The sequence below is a fragment of the Chelonia mydas genome, chromosome 2 (assembly GCF_015237465.2).
Source record: "Chelonia mydas isolate rCheMyd1 chromosome 2, rCheMyd1.pri.v2, whole genome shotgun sequence".
In the NCBI taxonomy this organism is placed as follows: Eukaryota; Metazoa; Chordata; order Testudines; family Cheloniidae; genus Chelonia; species Chelonia mydas.
In genome coordinates, this window is record NC_057850.1 from 86872029 (window position 1) to 86885476 (window position 13448).

The following is a 13448-nucleotide window of genomic DNA, read 5'->3' on the forward strand; positions in this document are numbered from 1 at the left end:
ACTTTTAAAAGAAATTTTTAAAACATTTACATGTCACACAGATGAACTCTAATCAGATATCTAAATCAGATTAGTATACAATATGCACCTTGTTCTTTAAACAGAAACAGGACGTTTAAAAAGCATACCTGTTAAATATGTTCTCACTTGCAGCGTACTTGTCCAGTCTTCCCAAAGGCGTCAACATTTCATCTTGTGAGACAAAGTCCAGGGCTGAAGGTATAATAATCACATCAGACTCTGAGCTGTAGTCATCCACACCAACTATCAGAGACATCAGAAATATTCCTTATAATCACAATACTTTAACGCTAAAATGATGCCCTTGTCTGAGGACAAGCAAGTCTAGGCAAGAATCTCTGTCTCAGATAAATATATACTGAACCACATTTTAAAAATACTCTCATTTTCCTTTACAGTCATTTTCCTTCTATGAAGCCCTCTTTGAATAGGTCAGTGTTTAACCTCAAAACCTATTTGCTTCAACTTGCATGCTATTGCTCCAACTTCCCAAGTCTGAAATGTCACAAAAAGTTTAAAGCTGCAGTAGTTACACAATATTCCTATTTGCATACATCAAATGACTGTTGACTAATCCTCTGACTCTTCAGTCAACTCAACTTTTTAAATACATCTAGGATTAAATATTTCAGTTAAAATCTATAACTATTGAAAGGTGTAGTTTTTGCAGACAGTGTACATCTGGACTAAGAAGCAATTAAATATTAATGCAATTAAAAATAAGGTCTACTAAGCACAAAACATAAATGCACACAAATGAAAGTTGAGCACAAAAATGAACTTCAAATATTTGCTGTAACATTATAGTCTGATATAAAATCTAGAAAATATATTTCCCAATGCATCTACTTCTCTATAGAAAAATATACATCTGAAACATTAACTGCACATACACGCACACTTCAATCTGACAAGCAGCTTTATGCAGGCACATACTTGCATCCACATGCAGCCTCAGTAAAGTTACTGGGGCTGTGCATGGGAAGTTCTGCATGGAGCTGAGTGAAGGATGTGGCTTAAGCTAAGTCTCTGAATGTGTATAACTCCTCTTAGGGTATGTCTACACTATCCACCGGATCAGCAGGCAGCGATTGATCCAGCGGGAATCCATCTATCTCATCTAGTCTAGAAGTGATAAATCGATCCCCGAGCGCTCTCCCGTTGACTCCCATACTCCACCACTGCGAGAGGCGCAGGAAATCGACGGGGGAGCGGCAGCAGTCGACTCACCGTAGTGAAGACACCGCGGTGAGTAGATCATTATTCATGTAGCTGAAGTTACGCAACTTAGATTGATTCCCCCTCCACCCCAGCGTACACCAGGGCTAAGTTAATTGAAGATTCAGTATAACAGACCAAGGACCCAATCCTGTAATCTTTACTTATGTGAGTACTCCCACTGAGCTCAAACGAGACTACTCTTATACCAAAAAACTGCAGGAACCCCAGGTTAAAAGCGTTACCACTGTAGGTCTGATATCATAGCACTGTATAACTACTTCCTAGTCTGTCTGGCTATTTAAGTTCTGCCATATAAAATGTTCAAGGCTAAAAACTTGGTATATCAGTTTAGGACTATATTTTTTAAAAGCAAAATCAGAAAAATAAACACACTCCTCTACTCACCTTTAATAAAATCATACTCTGGGTATGTCTACACTGCAATTACAAACCTGCAGCTGGCCAGTGACAGCTGACTTGGGCTCACGGGCTCAGGCTTAGGGCCTGTTTAATTGCAGTGTAGACATTCGGACTCAGGATGGATCCTGCACTGTAAGACCTTTCAAGGTGGGAGCATCCCAGAGCTCAGGCTGCAACCCAAGCCTGAATGTCTATACCACAATTAAACAGCCCCCTAGCCTCACAAACCCAAGTCAGCCGGGGCAGGTCAGCCGCAGGAGTTTAATTGCAGTGCAGACACACCCTAAGAGTTCTGAAAGTTAGCATTTCAGGCATATAATTTCTTTTCAATATTCCAAATGCATGTATCCGTGATTTTCTGAATTGAATCCTTACACATTTTAGTTTTCAAAATGTACCTTCCTTAAATACCACACTAGAATATATTATTTTAACCTAAGGGAGTGATATTTTAGAACCTAATGATATTTACATATGAAGAAACATTGTTAAGTCATGTACCCATTCCCTACGTGGGTAATAAACTGCCATTCTGTAACTGCTACAGAAGGTGATGATGAGGAAATATACATGAAAGTTAATGGATGGATGAGCAGCAAATATCCTGAAAAAAAAGCAAAGTGGCCAAATTCTACTGTAGCTGGGAGTCAAATGTATGGGTTTCTTAAGGGAAATCAGGGAGAAAGGAAGAGAATAAGATTTGGGTAGGGAGGCAGCTGACAACCAACTTACTAGGAAATCTAGTGCAGTAGCAGCGGAGGAAGCGTGGAGGAAAAGGTGGTGATAGAGTTGCAGTTAGAGGGTAAGAGAAGACAGACACTCTGCAAACATGAAGTCAGACTGGGTGGAGTGATACTGAACTACTCAAGAGAGGGGAGCAGGAAAAGATCAGCTGTGTAATCAAATGATTGCAGCACAAAGGGAAAACACTTAGCAACCTGTTGCTTACACAACTAAACAGGCACTTGGGGAGGGCAGAGGTGGTTGAGATTTAGGATGTTGTCTTCACTACCAATGTTAAAACACATGCTTTAACGTGGCTGTGCAGTCCCCGCACCAGCGCTTTCTTTTTCTTAAAAAAGAAAAAAAAAAAAGAACCACCCCCATGAAGGGAGTAGCTCCCAGCACTGGTGTAGTCTACACTTCCACTTTACAGCGCTGAATCTTGCATCGCTCAAGGGTGTGTTTTTTCATATCCCTGAGCAAGAAAGTTTCAGCGCTGTAAAGTGGTGGTGCAGACAGGCCACAGGGTTTCTTTTGGAAATAGGTCCTTTTCTTCACTGGGGGATAGGAGAGGAAGAGAAAGTGTACATGAGTTAACCCAAGGTAACCTTCAACTTGGCCTGCTAACTCAGGTGAAAACTACAAACTGCCTTGTCTTTGTCATGATTTTCCTCACCTTAGTTTATTCAAGTTTAGACTTCACCTTTTTTTCATAGTGAAGATAAGGCCTGTGAGATTTTGTTTTCTAAGGATTGCCCAACGCATAGTTTTTATTCCAATTTAATTATATTGGTTTAGACCTAGACACCCAAGAAATAAGACATACCAGAATAAGTCCCTTTATACCATTATAACTATGTCCACATTACCGGCTGCATCAATTCAATTATATTTGTCTCTAAACTAATACAGTTAAATCAGTACAAAAGCTATGGGTAGACAAGCTCTTATTGATTGTTTAAGTTGGGAGGCATTTGTTTCTCTTTTCATGCTATGCATGATATTTTTAACAGATGCTTAGATGCCTAGATCCTGGGATACGGGGTATTATGTCTAAACTGAAATAAAAAAAACCTACTAGAATGCTCCATTAATATGGCAAGTCATAGCTGAAGCGATTAAGTGTGAATTCTTGTGAATCTGACTAGTCAGTGCCTTTGTATGTTGCACTTCATACACAAACCATTATAAATGCCAAGAATTATGGAGGCATGGTAGCAATAACAAAGTTAAGACTGTGTGAAATTTTCCCTTTGACAGATTTTAAAACCTTTTCTGTAGCTCAGTGTATTTGCTCTCTCCATAAAAATTAAAAAGGGGATGCAGTCTTTGAAGTTACCTTGGATTTTTGAAGGTACAAATGAGCACTGACAAGTGATCCTGGGACAAGTAATAGCCCACAGAAAGTCTCTGTGACAGGGCAATTTTCTGCAATATCCTTGAAAAACCTTAGTGAACTAAGCTTAGCAATCTTCAGAATCCATTGTATTAACTTCAAAGGTTATATATTATTGTGTGCCTCAATAATCAAAGGACTATATTGAACAATGTCACAGACAAGAAGGGTCTTTTGCGACAATATGCGTGAAGTGGGTTTCCTGGGAAATATGTAAGAGAAGGTGAATGCATATTTCCCACCTACAGTTAAACCCAGCCTGTCATAGCTATGCCCTGAGGAGTCGGCCTTAGTCTCCTGATCACCTGCTACAGGAGGCCAGGATCAAAGGCCCAAGCTGTATAAAGAAAAGACTGAACTACTCATGGTTGTGCTAGTTCTGAGCTAAGGCTGTTTTGAATTTGTAATCAAACCCCACAAAGCTGTTTTCTTGTGAAGGACTGACTCCTATCAGACTCCTGGTAAGCTTATTAGAATGCATGTACATATTTTTTATTGTTTTAATAAGTTTTCTCTGTAATGCTTTCACCTTAAGAATAAATGTTCTTCCCTCTAAAAAGAGCTGTGTGGTAACTTGGGACTGCTGGCAATTAGTTATCACAGCCTTTGAAAAGAAATCAGAGAGCAGATGCTGGCTGCTTGAGGCAGTCTGTCTTGCTGGGGATATCACAGCGTAGGCTGGGAACTGTGCAATCTGGAAAAAACCCAGGTCAGGAGGGAGGGAGACGTGTCTCTCTGTCCAAGAAAGTTGATGGCTGAGGAGACAGGAGTCTAGAGTGGGTACCCTTTGTTGATCATGGAGGGGAATATAGGTGCCGGTACCCTGAACTGTGACATCCTCCCTTTTTTGAAGCGTAGGTCTCCATGCTCTCTAATTTTGAACAACCACAGTCTTTGTAATTCCCAAACTGCCCCAAACACATGCTGGTCTCCTCTATTCTACAGTGTAGAAGATATTTCTATATACAATATTTTTGACTTTTGGTTTTGGTTTTTAATTTGCCTAATTTGCAACAGATACTGGGAACCTTGCCAAGAGAGGTTGGCTGATTTTACCAATTGCAATACCTATTTCCAGCTGTCCACAAACTAAGGCATCAGTTGCTTGGATAAGTTCCTACTCCTTTGTCCTGTTTGGAGGAAGCAAAGGGATGATCTACACATACGCTGCAGCACGTCTGGTGAAAACGTTCCATGCCGATGAGAGAGAGCTTCTCTTGTTGGCATAATAAAACCATTTCTGTGAGAGGCAGTAGGTATGTCAGCAGGAGAAGCGTTCCTGGGGACACAGCACTGTCCACATTGGTGCTTATGGCGATGTAACTTACCTCACTCAGGGGGGTAGTTTATTCACACCCCTAAGCAACATAAGTTATGCCGACCAAAGCTGTAGTGTAGACATAGCCAAAGAGGCACCCTTTGGAAGGGAGCATTTGTACCTGAAGTTGTCTTAAGTATAGAGGTTTCCACTAGAGCTGGCCAAATCACAGGATTTTCAGTTCACAGGAAATCTTCTGTTTTTTAAAACAAGGTTTCACTACGATTCAGAACAAAACCACATTTTTCTAAATTTGCCACAAACAAGGAATTGTGAAAAAATTTCAGTTTGAAAACATCAAAACATCTGCTCCCTAGGATCCCTTCACAGTTGCTTAGTGAAATTGATATTCTTGCCAGTTTCCCTGCTATGGCAGCATTGAAAATCAACAAGAATGTCAATTTCACTCAGCAGCTACTAGGGGTCCTGAGGTGCCAGGTGGTGCCAGCTGGCAGAAGAGTCTGGAAGCCCTGGGGTCCCTGGTCTGAGGAAGTCCATACGGTGGAGCTAGCCAGGAGCTGCAGACTCTGGGAGCCCATCCCAGGATTTCCAGGCTCATGCTCCTGTGGCAGCAGGCCTGGAAGTCCTGGAAGGGTAGGGTTGCCCTGAAAATACAAACCCTGGATGACTGAAGTCCCGGGCCTCAGGCAGCCCAACACATGGGATCTTGCTGTCTCTCCAGCTCCTCCGGAGCTGGGGGGAAGGCAGCAGGGAGGCAGAGTGCCCTGGGCTCTCCTCCCCGCAACCATCTAGGCAAGTTTTTTGTCAATTTCACTGATAGAAGATGAAATTGACAAGAGCTATCATTTCAATCCCCCCCCCCCCAAAAAAAAAAAAAATCCCCAAAGCTCTTTGGTAAAACTAAAATTTTCTCGTGGAAAAATTTGGTTTTGCAAAAAGGGCATTTTTCATAAGAAAATCATTCTGAGGGAAAATGTTCAACCAACTCTAGCTCCCAGCTCTGCTCCTAAGATACCTTTGTTAGCCAACAAGTCATTTATGGTTTCACCAGCTAGTAGTTTTAGCCCAGTGAAGGCTTATCAGACCAGCACAACAGGGACTGCTGCAAAGGAGTCTTCATTTGTACCCACTACTTCTAGAAGGGCTTTATGGTGGGGACAACTAAGGAGGACCACCCCTGGCCACTATATGTCCACTTATTCCACACACACCCAACTTCAAGTGCCTCCCCACTCACCCATCATCCCTGCTCTCTACATATTCCAATCTCAAAAACAACTTAGCCCTACCAGCCATGCTCCTGATAAAAGTCCATCTGGTTAATACCATCCTCAAGTGCTGCATGGAACCAGCTTACCAGTGGGCACAGGGGAAAATGATGTGCACCACTACTACGGTAATAGCTCCAACTTCTGAGGGCTCTGGCTCTCCACAGGTACTGCTAGAAAAAAACCCATCATTCTGTTGTCTGAATGCCTTTCAAGAACTGCAGCAACAATCATTTTTATCAATTAAAGAGCAAGAGCCAAGCATTCATCCTGGCCTCCATTTTGAGAAAAATACTTAAGAAATGGCACTGGCATCCAAGGACTTATGGGTTTCTTCTTGCCACAAATTTTCTAGTCACTGCTTATCAGTGAGTTGTGCCAAAAAACAACAGGATAAGTAGTTTGGGGTCACTGCAGCTCCAATGGTGCAGTACAGAACAACCACGGATACAGCAAAAATTCAAATATAGCAGTAGTGTAGATACTACACTGTTGGTACTTAAACCAATGCCACTCCCCCAATTGAGTAACCAATGGTGCAATTATGGTCATTTATTGCTAACATGGATGGGACAACATAACTCTTAAGGCCAGGTCTACTCTCAAAATCTGAGTCCACCCAGCTGTCACTCACGGGTGTGACAAATCCACCTAACAAGCACAGTAGATAGTGCTAGGTCGACAGAAGAATACTTCCATCGATGTAGCTATTGCCTCTCAGGGAGGTGGATTAAATACACCCATGGAAGAACCCCTCCCGTTGCTATGAGTGTCTACACTGAAGCGCTGCAGCTGTGCTGCTGTAGCATTTCAAATGTAGACAAGCCCTACCTATGCTAAGGAATAGTGTTTTAGCCCAGCCCAGGTGAAAAGATGCAGCAAGGTTCTTCCAGCTGATAGGAGCTGTCACACCATCTTTGACTACATTTAGGAAATCAAAGCACTACTGGAAATGGCTTTCAGAAAAGGTTCACTCAAACAGCTAATGAAAACAGTTTAAATACTAATACACTAGACAAACAGCTTAATGCCTTTACAGAAAGCATGTTTGAACCAGGATGGAAACTTGGGTGAAACATGGTTAAAGGTGACCTTCGAAAGAAGAAAAAATGTTTTGGCTTGTGATCTTTTCTTCTTGATGATGTATAAAGACAGAATGAAGAGTGTTTTTTCTTTGAAATGAAGAGTGTTTTTTCTTTTTTTTGAGGGGGGAGGGGGCAAAGGGGGATTCCTCCCTCTCTCTCCTTTAAGGGTAGTATGAAACTGAGGAAAAGGTTCTGCCTGTTTGTTACCAAGGCTTTGTCTACCCCCATTAGACTCTATGCCAATTAGAGTACTCATGAAGTTATGACAAGACAGAGACAAACCTCAACGATTAAGATAGGGAAAGAAATTTTAAATCAGAGCTTGTCTACATTTGAATTGCTGCAGCTGCACCACTGTAGCGCTTCAGGGTAGACACTACCTATGCCTACAGGAGTGGTTCTCCCATCAACATAGGTAATTCACCTCTCTGAGATGCAGTAGCTAGATCAACAGATCCGATGAAGTGAGCTGTAGCTCATGAAAGCTTAAATAAATTGGTTAGTCTCTAAGGTGCCACTAGTACTCCTTTTCTTTTTTCTTAGATCAACAGAAGAATTCTTCCCTTGACCTAGCACTGTCTAACAGGGACTTAGATCACCTTAATTACACCACTTAGGGGCATGGATTTTTCACACCTCTGAGCAATATAGTTATTGTGACCTATTTTCTTGTGCAGACCAGGCCTTACTGTTCCAAACTCCAAAATACCCAATTAATTTGCACCCCTGTACATCCACATCACATTTAAATCACAAAGTTACCAAAAAAGTGAGACGTTTGCCCAAAGGCTTGACAACAATTGAGTGTTTCTTGGAACTGTCAATAATATTAGCATTTAAATGATTTCAAACAACAGCTAATCAAGGTGAATGGTGAGAGCCAGAAGGTATGAGAAAATAATGGTTTCTAAGAAGCAGTTATGGTCTATCATGTCAAAAATCTAAATCCTTAGCAATACCTAAAAAGAGAAAAGGTAGTTTGAGTCACTTTGTCAATTCACAGACTAAAATGTCAAGAACTAGCATACTAAGAAGAACCTGTCATAACTGTCAATTTAAAAAGAACCAAGAAAAGTACTGAGCTCAAGAGTTTCAAACTCATTCTGCACTGAGGGCTAAATTATGGTCCATCAGCCAGGTTAGAGATTCAGAATTATATAATATACTCAATTTATGGCACAACTCCCACTTTACAGTTATTTATTATTTGATAAGGAGATCTTACTGATACATTCAGCATCACTAACACAAAAATATGCTCAGGAAAATATGCTTAGCATAAGTATCACCACTGCTCAACCTTAATTTCCATTCCTTCCTGATCCGCCTTTCTATGTGTGTGTATACGCACATGCACGAACATTCCTTTTTTTCCCCCTTTGCATTCCTTTTGTTGCAGTGACTGCCAATTCCTACCATCTGTGGATAGGTCTTCAAAGCAAATGAAGATGTGATTGTAATGCAGAAAGACATACCCATGCTAGCTTTAATCTAGTTAGCTCAGATAACATTGGTAGTGAAGATGTTGCTTCCTGGGCTTCAGTGGGGTAAGCACCCTAGTATAAGCCCACCAAGGAACCTGGGTACAGACTCAGGTAGCTAGCCTGAGCCAAAGCATCTTCACTTCTTACTACCTGCATGGGCTAGATTAAAACTACAGCAGGTATGCCTACCCACATTACAGTCAAACCTTCATTTGCTGCGTATATTTACCTATGAAAGTCAATTCCACTGCCTTCCACCATTAAAATGATAAGCAATGACACAGTAATGTGTCACCGTTAGGCTTTAGAGCCAGCGCCCTCATTAATCTCACTGGGGGATAAGGGAATTCAGAGCTGCCAGGGTTATTGTTTCAGATTATCTACAGACTCGGGAACGCAACACTGCTTCACACTTGGTGCATATTTGGAAGTTTATCTTTGCAACTACGAGGGCAATAAATTTTAAATAAATAAATAAATAAAAAGCTGAGATACTGCAGAATTTGATTATGCCATGTAGGCCACATACATATCCCAAAGCAGGCTTGGTTCAGCATTGCTCGAACTGGGGGTCCCAACCCAAAAGGGGGGGGGGGTCCACAAGGCTATTGTAGTGGGGTCACAAGATCAAAAAAATATTGCTGGGGGAAGAAGAGCTGGAGGGAAGGGGGTATAGCAACTGCCGCTCTCAGGTCACCCAGCTCTGAAGGCAGCACCACCACCAACAGCAGCGCAGAAGTAAGGGTGGCAATGCTCCTATTAGTATGTACATTAATTTGCTATCACTTTTTTAAGGGGGAGTGTCATCACAGCCTAAAATATTTTTAAAGGGGAACCCAGCAAAAAAAGTGTGATAACCCATGTGTTAGGTGGACCATTCCATTTTCAGTATGGAAGAAAAGAGTTACATTTACTTAATCCAAAATCAGCTACCTGTAATTAATCTGTATTTTTAATCAACTTTTCAGATTTATCTCACACTGAGATTACTAATTTACTTTCCTGACAAAATATTTTTGTGGGAGGGCGAACGCTATCTTTTGTCATATTAAACTGTTCACTTTCCTGGTTTTTGCTCTCAGACACATTCAAGAGTTCTATGAAGTACTGAAACTTTTCTGCCTCACAGTTCCTGTGCCAGATGAACAGTAATGGAACTGACAGAGGAATCTAACACGATGTGATTTTGCATCTTTAAGAGTGAAAAAGGACAACAGAGAACACATCTGTTGATCCAAAATAAAATGGGACTACTTAGGGCTTACCTACACAGGAAAATTTACCAGAATAGCTATTGCTAAATAAGCTTTTCTGCAATAAGCTTCTGTTATTCCAGAACTAAGTATTCCCAAAGAAAGCTATCTGCAAATATTATTCTAGTCAGTTTCCCCATGTAGACAAGCCCTTTATAAGACACAAATGTATTACTATATAAAGAATCTGGTACACCATCCCCTACTTCTAGTCCAATTTGCCTTGGCAACAAGCTAAATGAGGTTCTTAAGGCAAGAGTCTACCAAACATAGTATTTTTAAAAAAGAGGGGGGGTGCCCAAAAAGGAGTCAAGGCAAAAGCAGAAGATAGCTTGATCATCATAAAAGTGCATGAATATATAATCAGAAATTTTTTTAAAAAAATCCAGATATTTAGCATCTGTTTATCGTCACCACCGTGTTAACATACAAATGTTCTTATACATTTTACATAAAGAGCAGAATTATCAGAGACATAGATGAACACGATTTGTTGGGGAAGAGTCAACATGGTTTTTGTAAAGGGAAATTATGCCTCACCAATCTACTAGAATTCTTTGAGGGGATCAACAAGCATGTGGACAAGGGCAATCCAGTGGATATAGCATACTTCGATTTTCAGAAAATCTTTGACAAGGTCCCTCACCAAAGGCTCTTAAGCAAAGTAAGCTGTCCTGGGATAAGAGGGAAGGTCTCTCCTGGATCGCTAACTGGTTAAAAGATAGGAAACAAAGATTAGGAATAAATGGTCAGTTTTCAGAATGGAGAGAGGTAAATAGTAGTGCCCCCCAGGGGTCTTTGCTGGGACCAGTGCTGTTCAACATATTCATAAACGGTCTGAAAAAGGGGGTAAACTTGAGGTGGCAACATTTGTAGGTGATACAAAACTACTCAAGATAGTTAAGTCCAAAGCAGATTGCCAAGAGTTACAAAGGGATCTTACAAAACTGGCTGACTGGGCAACAAAATGGCTGATGAAATTCAATATTGATACATGCAAAGTAATGCACATTGGAAAATATCATATAAAATCATGGAATCTAAATTAGCTGTTACCACTCAAGAAAGAACTTGGAGTCACCGTGGACAGTTCTCTGAAAACATCCATTTAATGTGCAGCGGCAGTCAAAAAAGTGAACAGAATGTTGGGAATCATTAGGAAAGGGACAGATGATAAAAAGAAAATATCATTTTGCCTCTATATAAATCCATGGTATGCCCACATCTTGAATACTGCATGCAGAAACCAAGCACCACTTATAGAAGTTGTAACAGAACATTGCATCCACAATAGCTGTCCTGTTTCAGGTGTATACCAAGCACCATGTCCACACATAACACATCCTAAGCCATTGCAAAAGAACTGTGTTGTGGTGGTCCCTGCACAGTTCCCCATCTTCTCCCTGTGCTATTTTTTCCCTGAAAGTTGTAAGTGCTTACGTTTGACAAGTGAAACAAGAAGGGCTAAGGAAAACTGAAATCTCAATGAAACATCATATACCCAGAGTGCAAAATTTCCTCTGAGTAGTGGGAGAGGTATTGTGGGACAGTACTGAGAGGGATACCTCCAATGCCAGCACTTTCTGTCCACATTAGTACTACAACCATCCAAAATGACCAAATGCCTTGCTTTGAAGAGCAAATTAAAACTATGCTGACATCACCTGAGCACCACTGGAGAGACAACAGGATTTAGTAGGCAGAGCTGGATTAGGAGTCAACCAGGAACAGAAACCAGATCTCCTCTGTCACTGACCTGTTGTGTGACCTTAGCCCAGTTACTTCACCTCTCTACCTGTTTCCCTCCACTATTTGTCTGTTTTGCCTCTTTTACTTATATTATAAACTCTTCAGAGCAGCACCTCTCTCTCTCTATATCTCTGTACAGCGCCTAAAGGTATGCTGGGATTCTCTTTAAAATGTCCCGTATATCCATGTCCTACAACAAGGACTTAACACTGTTAGCAGCCATAATTAACTAATCTTTAACCATGCTATGTGTTGAAACAAACTACATTTAGAGACAACCAGTTATCTAACTGGTTATAAACTTGAGGTTAAAAAGCCGGACTATGGATAGTATGCAGTGCAGTTGTGGCCGTGTCGGTCCCAGGATATTAGAGACACAAGGTGGGTTAGATAGTATCTTCTATCTTTTAAGTTGGTCCAGTAAAAGACATAACCTCATCTACATTGTCTCTGTACTATAGATAGGACAGAAGGCCATGTAACCGTTAAAAACACAACATAAAAATAAATAACTCATCATAACCAATGATCAGAAGTTACTTAATTTTTCATTACTATCTACTACTATCTTGATTTGAAAATGACTTTCAAAAAACATTTTGACCATATCTGGGCATAAGACCATGTTTGCCAAACCCACTCTGATTGCTCACCGCCACATTTTTTTGAGATACACAAAAATGGCTCTACTACAGTAGACTTTTTTGTAGCACAGACACAACTAAATTTAAATTTATCCACACCTGTTATGTACTCCACCTTACAAAATAGCTTCTCATGAAGATTCAGAGAACACATTGTATAGTGGTAACTCAGGAACCAGAAGGCAAGTGTTCCAGGGTGTGCAATGTCTTTCTAATTTCCAAAGCTATGCAACATACAACAGTAAAGTATATCAGGACTTCTGACAATGTTATTTGAAACTAACCTTTACATCTGTCATTTTCCATTCTGTATCCCTATAGCATTCTCTTGGTCTACCGTGCCCTTACAAATTAACTGATCATCATATTTAAATAATAGGGAGATCTTGTTTGTTAAGTAGACTGTTGTTGTTGTTATGATATATAGATATATATAAAGATAGAAAGATAGACAGATATAAATATATATTGTATGTATAGCTATCTCACATAATACACCGAAGAGACCAATTTCACCTCCTGGCCAGCCTGATCCAGATGCCTTTCATTGTTTTAGATACTGGTCCCATTACCAAAATGGGCAAGAAGATTTTCTAGGGAACACATGAATTTTCCACCAAATTAGACTACAGTAGAGCAAAATGAAAGGCAAATACAACCTCAACACCTGTTGATGTTAATATTGGCAGTAAGTTGCTAAGAATAAGATTGTGATTGCTTTGTAATTTTACTAAGCAAAATTACAAAATAAAAGGGAGCATAAAAGGGACCACTTATAAACAATCTTGAATAAATTCCAAACCACAGTAATCCATGCATTTCTGGTCTCTATATCTAGGAACAGAGCCACATCCTATAAAATACAGCTGCCCATCTGCTTTGCAACACAAATGACTATGAAAGTA

General features: G+C 40.4%; 1 protein-coding gene across 16 annotated transcripts in view; it reads right to left on the bottom strand.

Moving 5' to 3' along the window:
- Window positions 1-13448, bottom strand: part of PPP4R1 (protein phosphatase 4 regulatory subunit 1) — a 90583-nt gene that overhangs the window by 67446 nt on the left and 9689 nt on the right. For 9 of the 16 annotated variants that reach the window (XM_037892860.2, XM_043539875.1, XM_037892865.2 and 6 more), the window contains one exon: window positions 129-264. In XM_037892860.2, the coding sequence (XP_037748788.1) occupies window positions 129-264 (136 nt within the window). Of the gene's footprint in view, window positions 1-128; window positions 265-2174; window positions 2260-13448 lie in introns of those variants that run through there. The other 7 variants (XM_043539874.1, XM_043539879.1, XM_037892862.2 and 4 more) reach the window with 3 other exon arrangements.